Source organism: Ammospiza nelsoni, chromosome 14 (assembly GCF_027579445.1).
Source record: "Ammospiza nelsoni isolate bAmmNel1 chromosome 14, bAmmNel1.pri, whole genome shotgun sequence".
Lineage (NCBI taxonomy): Eukaryota > Metazoa > Chordata > Aves > Passeriformes > Passerellidae > Ammospiza > Ammospiza nelsoni.
This window is the reverse complement of record NC_080646.1, coordinates 9,423,684-9,436,781: the sequence shown is the minus strand read 5'-3', so window position 1 is coordinate 9,436,781 and position 13,098 is coordinate 9,423,684. Positions and strand designations below refer to the sequence as shown.

Genomic DNA, 13,098 nt, shown 5'->3' with positions numbered 1-13,098 from the left:
AGTTTCTCTTTTAAATATGACTGTTTTCTGTTAATGTTCAAAGAGTGAAATTTGGTGGTTATCATGTGATTTAACAGAGGCTTTTTTTTTGCCAGATCAGAGATTTAATTTTTTTTTCAGTTTGGCCCTTTGGCAGCTATATCTTGCAGAATCTTTTTTCTCTGCCATTTCTGCCCACACTGTTAAGTGTAAGTTGAAATTTTCTGTTGCAATGACCATAAATCAAGAAATTACAAACTATTTCATGGTTATGTTTGATAGTGAAGACACATGGTCTTAAGTCTGTGTAAAATGAAGAATAACACCATCATATTTCTAACCACTGTCCTCATTAGAGACCATGCCAGCTGTACAGATGGATGGCATTGTGTTATGTGTTCAATGGAATAAGTGCAAACATCCATATTTCACAATTTTTTGAACAGTAGAAGCTTTAGAATTGTCATTTTCCATGTAATTTAAATTATATATATTTTAGACACCAGCCAAAACAATGCACATGTGGAATACAAAAAATGCTGAAAGCAATAGACAAATACATCTGAACTGAGTATTAAAAGCATTGCTATAGTTTGTTACTCGAAAATCTTATACTGGCTCTGCCTGGCTAATGTGGCATGAGTAGGAATTAAAAGACTGTGTGGTGAGAAGTGCTAGGAAGATAATACCAAAAGCACTTGACACTGTAATAGGCAAAGAGCAGAAGTTCTGTGCTGAAGAGTTTGTAATCTGTGCAAGACAGGGTAAGCAAAAGGGAAGTCAAGCATTTTCTTAGAGAATGATGTTTTATTTTAAACTCAAGTGGTTAATTAGTTTTTACAGAATTGCTAACAAACTTCTCCAGGTAGGAAAACTAGGCGATGAGAGCCTTTAATTTGTGGCCCTTTTAACTTTAGGGTGTGTGTTAATGAGTCTGCTATGGAGCTGCAGGTGCTGTGAATTTTGAAGTGCTTATTTTCAATCACATCTTGCCTGGACACCTGAGTTTCAATCAGCTTTTGTTTGGCTCAGCAGAAGAGGTTATGAAGACCTCCAACAGGAGTCAAGATTTCAAAGCTTCCAGATTCACTGGAAGTTTAGAGAGAAAAGATAAAGCAGCAGGAGTGTGTAGTGAGGCTGAGTGAAGAAATTAAATTGGATACATGAGACCAAAAATCAGCATTCACATAGGAAAATGCTCTGTTTTCACATAGGAAAGTGCTTTCCAAACCCCTGTGTAGTTTCTAGTAGTAGGCTAAGGCTATTTTTATGCTCCAAATACTGTTATTTTCTGGGTACTTATCTTCTTTGCAAAAAGGATGATTTCAATGTAATGTAACCAGACCTATGGATTATGGGGGAGAATGGCATTAACAACACTGAAGTCATTTCAGCAGGTGGGGTAGGACCTTCCTGATCTTTACTTTCCAAGGTAGGTACCACAAGGTACTTGTGGTGTTTACTGTAATGCTGCTTTCTGAAATCTCCTTGGGGGGAATGCTTGTGGGTGCTTACCTCTGTTTTCCTATGTGCTGTAAAAATTCAGACATAAGTCTCTAACCTGGGACCAGGATCACATGAGGAATTAGGCATGTGTGTAAACAGCAACCTGGCTTGAGTTGCTGAATCTGATGTGAGCTAATCTAGGCTGCTTTGTACTACACAATTTTTCTACACTTAAATTTATTGCAGATGAACAGATGTTTATAACACTTTGATACATTAATTATAAGAGGATAGACATTCTAAGTAAGGATGTTGCCAGCTGGGTACATTCCTAAGAAGATGGCAGGTACTGAGGGTCAGCTTAATCTCCATGGTTTTAGCAAAGGAAAATGTACTTTCTGCATTAGATTATCTAGTGGCTAAATTCTGCCTTTAAAATCAGCTGTGATGAAGTCTGAAGTGTATGCTACCTTCACGGGTATAAAATTTTGAAGATAATTTCAGGGTTATAACTGATGTCATAGTGAAAGGACTGTTTAAGTAAGTGTGGCAACTGAAATGGATGGAAAGCCAGGCTTTCCGGGAAGCTGATACACTTTCAGCTGAGTAGTATTAGAAAAATAGGAGATCGGGTCCTTAGCAGCACTGTTGCCTGTTACACAGCCTATTGTCATCATGTACGGACTGGGAAGAACAGCTCGCCTCCGGTGTCCGGGCTGAGAGAGACCTGAACCAGCGCAGCCTGTGGGTTCCAGTGGCTCGGACGAGGGAGCCCGGGCAGCGCTGGGGTCCCGGCGGGGTCCCCGCGATCCTTGGCGCTGCTCCGTGCCGGGCGTGCGGCTCTGCGGGCTGGTTTCAGCAGAGGGCACTCTGTTCCTAACAATAGAGGAGGCGCCTTCCCGTGCTGGTGAGAAACCTAAACAGATTGGAAAAGTTTCCAGTGCAACATATTTGAACAAACTCTTCATCGGTTATGTTTAGTTCGCTGGAGCATATTTTTAACTTCAGTGGCAGGGATCAGAGCCCTTTCTCTACGTGCTGCTCTTAGCGGACTCGGCGAAAGCTTGGAACATCAGTGGAAGCCGTAGCGCAAAGGTAGAGGATTTTGGCTTTCCTGTTTAGAAGCTCGAAGCTCAGAGGGAGAACGAGAGCAAAGCTGTCGTACGAGGCATATTCGCCAGATTTACAGTAGGAAACCTAAAATTATTGTAGAGGGCAGCATGATTAAAGACCTACTCGGTGTGCGAGCAGATTTGTAGCTGTATAGCGAGAGTTACTCGCAGATGAGACACAGGATGGTTGCGGTTTTGGAAGCTGCTTTGCATCAGATTCGGGGTCTGACTTCACGGTAGCTTTAGCCCCTCGGGGGAAGACGAACCGGTTGGTCCCGGGCTGCCGGGGTCTCGGCCCCCGCCATCGGAGCCTCGCCAGTGCCTCGGGGGGGAGCGGGCTCGCTTGGCCGCCCGCCCGCTCGGGCTGGCCGGGGAGGCAGCGGCTGCGCGGGGGGCGCCGGGCGAGCGGCGGAGCGGGGCCGGGCCGGGCCGGGCCCCGCGCCGCAGGTGGAGGCGCCTCCGGCCGGGGCCGGGCTGCGGCGGGGGCGGCCCGCTGCCAGCAGCCTGTAGGACCTTGGCTGGGGCGCGGCGGTGGGCTGGGGCCTGGCGTGAGGGAGGGGCCGCCGCTGGCGGGGCAGGATGCTGCATCCCCGGTGCCGTGACAGCCGAGGCTCTCCCGTGCGCCGGCCGTGCCCGGCCCGCTCCCCGGCGCGCCTCTCCAGGTGGGTGAGCCCAGGACGGGACAGCCCAGAGCCTCTGCCCCGAGCCGGGTCCCTCGGCAAGGGGAGGGGGGCGGCCGCGGTGCGGGGCGAGGGTCGCTCGGGAGGATCCCCGTGAGGGCGCGGCGGAGCTCCGGGAGCGCAGCACCGGCACCTGGGAAATAACACCGGAGCCTGGCGTGCTCGGCCGCTTGGGGCTCTCGGCAATGCCTGGACAGAGGGGAAAAATAATGTGTCTTCTTTTATTGTCATAGTTGATACTTTTGAACGACAAAAGCATCCAGGAGTGCTAATGATTTTGGGAGCAAGGGGGACTTTATGATGTTTTTAGGGGGAGGGAATAAAAAAAAAAAGATTTCTGTAAGAAATCTTAATTATGTTCGGTTGAACAGGTGCAAGAGCTGTTTTTGTAGATGGTTTTCCTTTGGGATGCCTGTTATTTTTAGAAAGGAGCACTTTATTTGAAAGAGAAGTTTGTATTCACTGTGTGACTTGACAAACTTGTGGGGTGGTGGCTGAGGGGAGGGAGGGCTGTGTGTGTGTATTGGGCGTGCATAGAACTTTCACTGCTTTGAGATCACTTTGGTATTGTATAGCCTGCGGCAATAGGGTGCATTGGCATAAGAAATTAACAGAATTATTAATGTTATTACATGATGGTGGTTTTGGCAATTTTAAATTGTCAAGCCCATGCTGGCCTTGTAATTGTGATGATCACTAAATTGATTTTTTTTCCTGAACTATTATTAAGCCCTGATTGTTTAGTCTTTGAGCTTTCAAAGGCAGTGCAAATGACTGCTGAAATCCCAGGGCTGGCCTTTCATCTTTGAACGGTGAAAGTGCTGGAAAGCACATCAGGAGTTCTATACTCCTTGCATTTTACATTCAAGAGATCAAGGTGGGAGGGGCTCCCAATTTGATAAATTCTCCTACATTCAGGAGATACTCCAGCCTGTCCTCTGTTGCCAGCTCCCCGGCCCCTCGCTGCGGTCCCTTTCCGTGCCCTGACGGAGCTGCTCACCCTGCAGGCTGTGCTCATGGCATGCGCTGCTCCTGCCGCCCTGGCCAGCACAGCAGCGCTGCGCTGTTTGCATTGCGCCGCTTCCAGCGGCCGGCCCAGTTTGCTTTAGTCATTGAAATCCTGGCGGAGCCCACTTGATTTTGTTTGTAACTTGAAACAATTTCTCTCCGCAGAGCCCCAAGGCATGAGGATGGCCAGCCCTAAAGCCAGCGGGCTGTCCTGGGAGATCACTTGGCTTGCTTTTGCTCTCTATGCTCACCTACAGGTAGGTAATGAACTTGTTGCTGTTATCATTTCTGATCCTGCATCAGGTGATCTTGCTGCCCACTTTGCATTACTGTTTTAAACCAGAAAACTGCTGAAGGAGCTGCTCTGTAATTAAAAGTCTCCCAATGAGAATATTTTCCTTTCACCAAACTTTCAAAGACATTCATGTGGGAAATGAATATTCTCTCTCCTGCTTAATACACTGTAGCTGACTTTACCAAAGGGTGACCAAAGGGAGATCTTTCCAGATGTGTAATGCCATGGGTCTTTCTAGGCAGCACAGCTGTTCTTTGCCCCCAGGAGTTTAAGCACCTGACAAATGTTAAGGTGCCCTAAGTGACAAGGCTGTAGAAATACCTTGGTAGAAACATCTAAAGCATTTAGAGGTGGGAAGGCAGGGAAGGTGGCCCAAAAAGGTCTTTGCTGCAAGTGTTGAATGAGTACAGGAACCATGGAGGAAAAACCACATTTGCCATCTGATCTATTGCCTGACATGTGAGCCTAATCAGTTCCAAGAGGTGAGTATTTCAAGAAATATGGTGTGCTGTGTGCTGCAGAGATGTGTTACAGTATGTCATTCTCTATACTGATAGTTCCCACAGCACAACGTTTCAAGGATTCTTCAGTTTTAAGTACACATAAATTCAATAAATCCTTAGAAAAAGATTACTAAATAAACTGAGAATTAAAAAAAATAATAAATAGGAACCTCTTTCTGAAGTATTGTTGTAGTTTTCAACAAAAAAGTAAATTCTTTAAATAAGATCAGTGTTGTTGTGTACTGTTTTTACTATTGCAACGCTGAGAAGCAGAGCCTGATGTGCTGGGCAGGATATAAACATACATACTGAAGAATTTTGAATTGAAGAACAATACAGCAGGCAAAAGGAGTATGAAGAAACTGAGGAGACTGTGCTAGACAGCTCAGTAAGCTGTGATCAGTTTATGGCGGATGTTGAGGTTCAAGGTAGCGGGAATGGGGCTCCCCTGCATCCTCAGTAGCACTGCTGAGTGCTGTGAGTGATTTGGCAGGTGAAGAACACCACCTCTCTGTGGGTGTGATTGCAGCTGACCAGTGCACTGGTTACTTGAGTAAAGAATTTGCCATTAAAGTAAAAACTTACATCTGTATTAATTGTGCAGTGAAACACAGTGTATTCACAAGTCTGAGCAGATAGGGCTGCAGTGAGATCTGCCTTCTGCCTGCATGTTCCTTATGCAAGGACAAAAATGTTACAGATTTGCTGGGCCTGTTAAGCTTGTATTTTTGTGTGCAAGCAGTTGAGTGATGCTGTAATAACCAGCCCTATAAAACACTCAGGTAATAGTTCATGGAGTTCTGTTAATAGTTCTGTTCAAGATAAGAATAGAAGCTCAGAGAAGGGACATGTTAATTTTGGTTTTGTGCCTTTTGGTTATGAAGGGACCATTTTTTGCTTTTAAAGTATTTCTCTTGTATTTTTTCTTTCATATTTTTCTTATTGCAGAGCTGGAACCAGTAGTGGCATAGTTTCCTCTTCTCCACAAATGGTTTGGCATAGCTTCACTTGTCTCTTTATAATAAAAACAACCCAAACACATTGTAGTAATCAATTGGCTATTGTGAGTAGCTTTATGAACACTTCAATCCAGGTCAAATTTTATGGTCTTGATTGTCCTTTAAAATACTGTAATCTGTTTGGCATATTAGAGTTATTAGCACTTAACCCCAATCTTGTAGGAGGCCTTTTTCCTCCTAAGTTTTAGGTGTTTTATCACAATTTTAGGCACAATAAAGATATTTTCTATTATTTAATGTAACATTTTTGGTATCCAATAACCATTAATTCTTTAATTGGTTGCTTGGGACCATACTAAATGGACCACACACAGTCATTTTACCCTAATATTGTACCATAACTTCCACTTCTGTTGTTTTTGGCTATTCAAGTGCTTATGTCTAGAGCTAATCCATTAGAAACAATTGGATGCTGGGCAAGGTCACAAGTCTATGTCATATCACTTATGTGCAATTGATTAATTTCATCCTGCTTGAGGCAGGTACAGAATAAAAAAAATGACCATTTTAAAAGAATGTGGTATGAATGTAATGCAAAGAAAACTTTAACATGAGAAGTTGTGAAAAAGAGGTAGCTGCTCCTGAGAAGCAATGGAACTTAACTTTGCTTATAGGAGTCCTTTCTGATTCTTCACAGCATGGTAATGAGCAGTGAGGTGTTTAGCTGGGCTCCAAAATTATCTCTGCTCTTGTAGATGAGCTGTGTCTCAAATTTGACAAAATTATTTTGTCAATGGCAAATTAGTTGCTGTACTAGTAGGTAAATTGGGTTTCCTGGGATAACCTAGGGAATATTTTACCCCTGAGCATTGTTGAGCTGGCTGATTGTTAAATCTGCTCTGTGACCAGGAGCTGGGACATAAATCACTCAGGAAGAAATCCCTTGTGGGTAAGGCTTGGCCATGCTCTTTTGCAAGTACAGAGCTGACCTTTTCTTGTATGTGCCAATATAAATGAAATTAATGGAACTGCATTAGTCTGAAGCCAGTGGTAATACAAGCAGATTACCTATGGATGTTTTTCTTGAAAACAAACAAGATACTTGTCTATCAAATGGCAGCAGCAACATGGTGTAGTAACTCTTTGTTTCTAAAGATTTAAATGATGGCTCTATCCAAAGTTGTTACTCTGTTCTACTGATTATGTGTATTTGGGAATGTTAACATCCCTAGCATTGAATTTATTGCTAAATATTGTTTAAAAGGCTCCTCATTTTCCTCACATTGTAGCAGGAGAGCTATTAATTCTACAGATTTTAGGAGAAGGTTAAGCTAACAAAAGAGAAGTCCAAGCCCAGTTCTGCTGTTTTGAAGTGATCTCTTGAGTACACATTGCTTCATACTGGTAATTGAAAAGGCAGGATGTTCAGCCTGGTAACCAAGTCTTTCTTAACCTTGTGATGATATTTTATTACACCATTCAACTAGATGCTGTTATATTTGTTATGAAATGTATGTGGGACTGTATATCTTTATAGTCTCACTAATGGATTACTGGCAGGAAGAAACGATGGCTATCAGATTTGTATGGGCAAATGTATATCAAGAATTTTACACATGGATTCATTTTAGGTTTATTCTCTGGTATGCTGTTTTCAAATCAGGAATAAGTTGATATTTTCTTAGGTTCCTATGGTCTAAATTAAACCCTCTACAAGTCAGTGCATTTTGCCTCCAAAGACCATGGGGTTGGTAATGTGTGCAGAGGGAGTAACAGCAAAGACACCATGTCTGGGTATTTAAGAAGCATTAAGTCTTGGTTTCTATGGAAGGGAAAGTTTCATAGGTCATAAATTCATTCAATAAACTGTTGGTTGCTTCCATGATTTATGTTCCTGCAATCCCTGCCTGCATTATGGTCTTTTCAAACTGTCTGTGATATTTTGGAAATGAAGTATATACATACTGAAAACATTATTGTCTTCAAAATGATTCTGCCATAACCAATCTGCCAAAAACTACCAACATAGTAAATGTCTTTAAGTCTGAGCTTTGCAAGGCCAAAAATCTGATGTCCATTACATGACATAGTGGACTTGGAGAGCATCTTCATGGAAAACCTTTGGATTATTGTTTTACAGTCACTGAATGTATTGCACACTGATGTCCAGAAAATAGGTTGAGCTACATGCCATACAACATTCTTAAGTCTCCAGTAACCCTGATAAGAAATACCAGGAGAGATTGGCAAGTCCTGAGTTAAACCTGAAGCAGTTGTCAGTTTCTGTAGGCAGGTGGCAATTCTGCACCCATCTGGAGTTTTGCTGTCAGCCCCAAAAGGCCTGTGGTTTTATTCTTAGTGTGAAGATTGATTTGCTGCTTCTAAAGACCAATAACATATCTGAGACTCTGTACAAGTATTCTGACTTAAAATATTCATTGCTATTGACAAGGTTGCAACTCAGTGACTGCATTACCAGAAAACTTATGCTTAAGTTTCTGAACATGCTTTAAATTTATGACTAATAATGATTGCTCAGCCAGTGCTCATAGGATCTGAACTGCTGTTACCCCTGGTTTACAATCCAACAGTGGAATTGCCTGAAAAGTTGATGTTTCTTGTGACTTGAGGCACAAACTATATATGAATACCTACTTTTTAAAATGTAGCATATAAAATTAAAGTCAGCTGTGGGATAGGACCAAAAGTCATCAGTGAAGGCACTGCTTTACTATCTAAGTTATTCATTATGGTGATAACTTTTAGTGAAGCTACACTGAAAGTTGGACAGAAATTCTCAGATCATTTGTGTGTAGAGCTGCATGTTTTTGTTTCCAAAACCAGATATCCAAGAGTCTGGTATACTTAGAAGCCTCAAGGATAGGAATAATTTCTAACAACTGCCAGTGGCTTCTAATTTCTCTTGAAAGAGTCAAAAAATGATGCTCTAGGATGATCTTTGGTTTAGAAGACGCTTGAATGCTTAGTCACTGATAATTCCTCATTCAGGTCTGCTTGGTGCAGATGCATCCCTCATATTCCTTACCAAATTGGGGCATAAACAGCACTGAGGTGGCAGTTTTGCACAGTGCACCAAATTCCATTCCTGCCTTTGCATCACAGAAAATGTACATGATTGATTGTACTGATATTAAAGCTCTTACTCTGCATCCAGAATTCCAGAGTTAACCATCCAGTATAATGCATTTTGCTTTGCAAGGACCTACATTTAAAAATCTGAATCCTTTTTATTTGATGTTACTTCTATAACCTGGAGGTTCACATATTTGTCCTTATGTTCAGTTTTTGTGCTTAAAGATTTTCTTTAAACATTTCTCCATGATTTCCTGAATCCCCAGGAGCTTGAATATGGCTTGCAATCAAGTAGTAAAGTGAATTCAGTGATAGTGGAAGGAGATTCATAATAATGCATCTATAGCTGTTGGCATTGTAAGTCTATGCAAGAAATCTCAGGTGTAACTTGTATCATGTTGTGCAAATGTTGTAGTTTAGTCAAATCCATGTGTCAGTACAGTTTTATACAGTTAACAACACTGATGATAATTCTGTGGCTGTGCACAGTCCAACAGAATCACACTTGAAGAATTCCAGTGTCATTCTCATTATGCAAAATCTCTGCAAAACAGGGACAGTTTGTGCATGGTGAAAGAATGGATTTGTTTTTGAAGTACAGTTTGATAGTGAGCACAACATTCCAGAAGGGACATTGGATACAACCATGGCCCCAGAGAGAATACTGAGACCCATGTAGGAACTGTACAGCACTGCAGTTCTGGTGTGCTCCATGCACTCACTTTATTGTCAGTGATAGACAAGAACTCCTTTAGGTTTTGAATTCATGCACATAACTTCCTTTCCTGTAAGGGGAGAACTTGATATTAGCTGAAGACTATAGACTGTCAAGTGCCCTTTAAGGGTCAGTTTTCAAAATTCCCTCACTTCAGCTTGCAGGAGGAAGGACAGTTCTGTGAACTCCTTTTTGGATGATGACAGCCATACAAGAGTTCTAAAGTAATGCTGGTAGAGCAGTATTTTCAGAAGGGTTTGTGGAATCTTTGTTTTGATGTCTTTCAGCAAGACCCGAGATGTTAAACACAAACACTGTTAAGTACTCAATTGCATTGTTAAGTGCTTAGCTGGATTTTTCAAAACAAGGTAAATTTTAATTAACTTAATGGGAGCCAGGCATTAGGTGCCTTAGGCACTTCTAAAAAGTCTGGCTAAGTATTTTTCATCATATTTAGCTGATTAAACCAAAATTTTCACCCTAAAAATTCTTTTGAAATAATAGGCTTCTGGTGTGTGAATTCTAGTACTCAAGTGCATATTTGATAATATTTGAGAAGTGCAAGTACAAGTGTCATGTGTTTATAGAAAGGGCAATTTTTGAGAATTTGGGCTAATAAATCCCTTCCAGAGAGCATATTACATAAAGTGTTTAGCAACAATGTTATTTCTGTTTCTAATTTTGTATTTATTAGATTTAACATCATTATGGAGAGAAAATGAGAACAATATTTTCAGACTCTTTTGAGAACTGTGGTTTCCAGGAATTGTCAGTTTGTCATGCTTCTGGATGCACTAGAAACACAGTGAATGCAAGTTAGCTCAAAAAAATTGTGAAGCAGTATTCAAACTGCATTTATGATTGCAGTTACTAGATTGTTGCTGTATGCTAATGGTTGTCATTGGTGTCCTGGTGGGAGGTCCCAACTGCTTAATGAGATTGATTTGTAGCATGAAATAAGTGGAATGTTTGTTTATATGTAGAAACATGTATTTCTGTGTTTATGTAATGCTGGTTTTTTTCTGTCATCAGGTGCTTTGCCAAAAAATTGAATCTGCTTAAAATTTATAGGATGTAGTCTCTTGTTAGCGCAGGCAAGCAAAACAGGGCAACATTTACAGTGTATATTTGTGAAAGGACCTATAGGGACTCACTGTATGGTAAATCAAGGTGTAGAGAAGAGTTTTAGTTGCCTGATCTCCTGCCTTTTTTAGAACCAATGAAGTGAGGTGACATGGACACACCTGCACTGCTGCAGAATGTGAAGAGTGAGGGATTGTGTTTCCTCAGTCTCTGGCAGTAAGTGTTTCCTGGCATGCACCTTGCTGAAGCTCAGAGAAGATTGCAGGAACTGGCTTTATTCCCAGCTGGCTGATTCAGCAAGAAATTAACTTAACTCCAAACACCCCTGTTTTTGTTGCAATTTCCCTGCTTATATACGTGGCCCTTCCAGGCTATCTATTGGGATGGAGAAATGTGAAGGGACAGGTACTTGTTCTGATAAATTCAGATTTGCCTCTTCAGATGGACGTTTTATTTTCTGACTACTGCAGCTTCTTGTGGTGTGGAAGCAGAAGGCTGAAGTTCAGTGCTCTCTGTGGATGTATAATGAAAGAAATATGCTAATATGTAATTTGTCTTCCTCTCCTGAGACTCTTCTCTTATTAGATGTTTTCAAGGTCACATTACTCATTTGGTGTTTTGTTTTCTTGAGTCTTCAAATACTTTAAAACCATTCCCTGGTTGAGTAACATGGATGTTGGCTGAAAAACCCAATAGCACAGTAGTGTCTTGAGTATTGTCTGCTTGTTAGGCAATATCCTAGCTGTAAACTGCCAGGTACATGTGATATTACGATTTCTTTCAGCTGATCTCATCAGCACTTCTGTTGAAAGCAGGACAGAAAATACATCTGTTCCTGGAGAGATGGGCTGTATGTGCTATGGGGATTTTAAAGCCACTAACTGATAAGACTGCTTGAACAGGCTCTGGTTTTGTCCCCTGATTTTATAACTTTATTTATATGAATATAAGGTGGATTATGTGACTAACAAATCACATGTTTCCTCTAGACTGGTGATTCTCACACAAGTCTTTTCATAGAACAGCAGTTAAGAGTGCTAATTGAATGTTAGGAAATGATGTCAAAGGGAGGTGTAAGACAAAGAGAATCATCCTTTCACTGTAGGAATTCCTGGTTTGCCTGTGCTGGTGCACTGTATACAGCTCAAATCCTTCATGAGTGGGGTGGAAAGGTTAGGCAGGAATCAGCTGCTCACTTCTTTCTTTCAGTGTAAGAACTGAGGGCCTTTAAGTAAAACTGCTAGGTGGGAGACTGAAAACAATGAAGCCTGGAGTTCTTCCATGTCATGATAATGGTATTTGGCACTCCTTGCCATACTTTTTGAGTAGAAAGTTACATGGATGTCAGGGGAGGCAGGGTGAGTGCTGGGAAGGCCCACTCCACAGTAATGTACAGATGAACCCCAGCAGGCTGGGAAGGTGAGTCCAGGAAAATATTGCAGCATTCTTGCTCTGGATGTGCTTTTTTGGGTGTTGGAAGCTGATAGGCTGGATGGTTCCTTGGTCAGAATCAGTTCAGCTGTTCTTAGGTCATTTTGGTGTTCCTCAGGGCAACACTTGAACATCATAGAACTAGAACCAGTTCTAGATTTATGTCACTTATGAATCATCATTTAAATATTAACAAAGAAATACATGCTCCAAACTCCAGGAGTATCTGGAAGATTGTCCTGGACATGAGATTTTGCTCTAAACCTAAATGGGTACCTATATTCTGAGCTTCTTTTTGTCTGCTGGGAACATTTTTTATATTGTTATTAATTTTTAATGTGAACATTTTTAGCACGTTTCTGATATATTTTCAAATGTTAGAATTTTAGAATGATTTTTCAAGTATTTGAGGAAATTCAGGCTTAATTGCTGGAATAGCTTCTTGTTTTTAAGCAAACACTAGTATTTTCTTGAGGAAGATAAATAGAGAAATGGCTTCTGATGGCTTAGCTTAAGTTCCACTTCCATTATGTGATCAGTCCTTCTGTAAAACACAAATATTCCAGACATTTTCCCTGCACTTGCCTTCTCCTCAGTGTGAGACTGCACACCCAAATGCTTTTCCCGTTTCCTTTTCCTCCCTCTTCCAGTTAATTTTGGAACACAATAGGTTGGTTAAAACTATAAGAAAAACTTCCAGAATGCTGTCTTAACATATGGGGTTTTACCATGCAGCTGTGTATCTTCTGCTAGGAGGGAACTATAAATGTATTTTTAATGCCAGGAGCTGGGCT

At 41.5% G+C, this 13,098-nt stretch overlaps 1 protein-coding gene across 1 annotated transcript in view; it reads left to right on the top strand.

The window, feature by feature from the left end:
* The first annotated feature begins 1,219 nt into the window (after nt 1-1,219).
* Nucleotides 1,220-13,098, top strand: part of ADAMTSL3 (ADAMTS like 3) — a 169,199-nt gene continuing 157,320 nt past the window's right edge. Inside the window, exons 1-2 of the mRNA XM_059481814.1 lie at nt 1,220-1,411; nt 4,391-4,482. Coding sequence (XP_059337797.1) covers nt 4,402-4,482 — 81 coding nt within the window. The 5' untranslated portion in view covers nt 1,220-1,411; nt 4,391-4,401. The remainder of the gene's footprint in view (nt 1,412-4,390; nt 4,483-13,098) is intronic.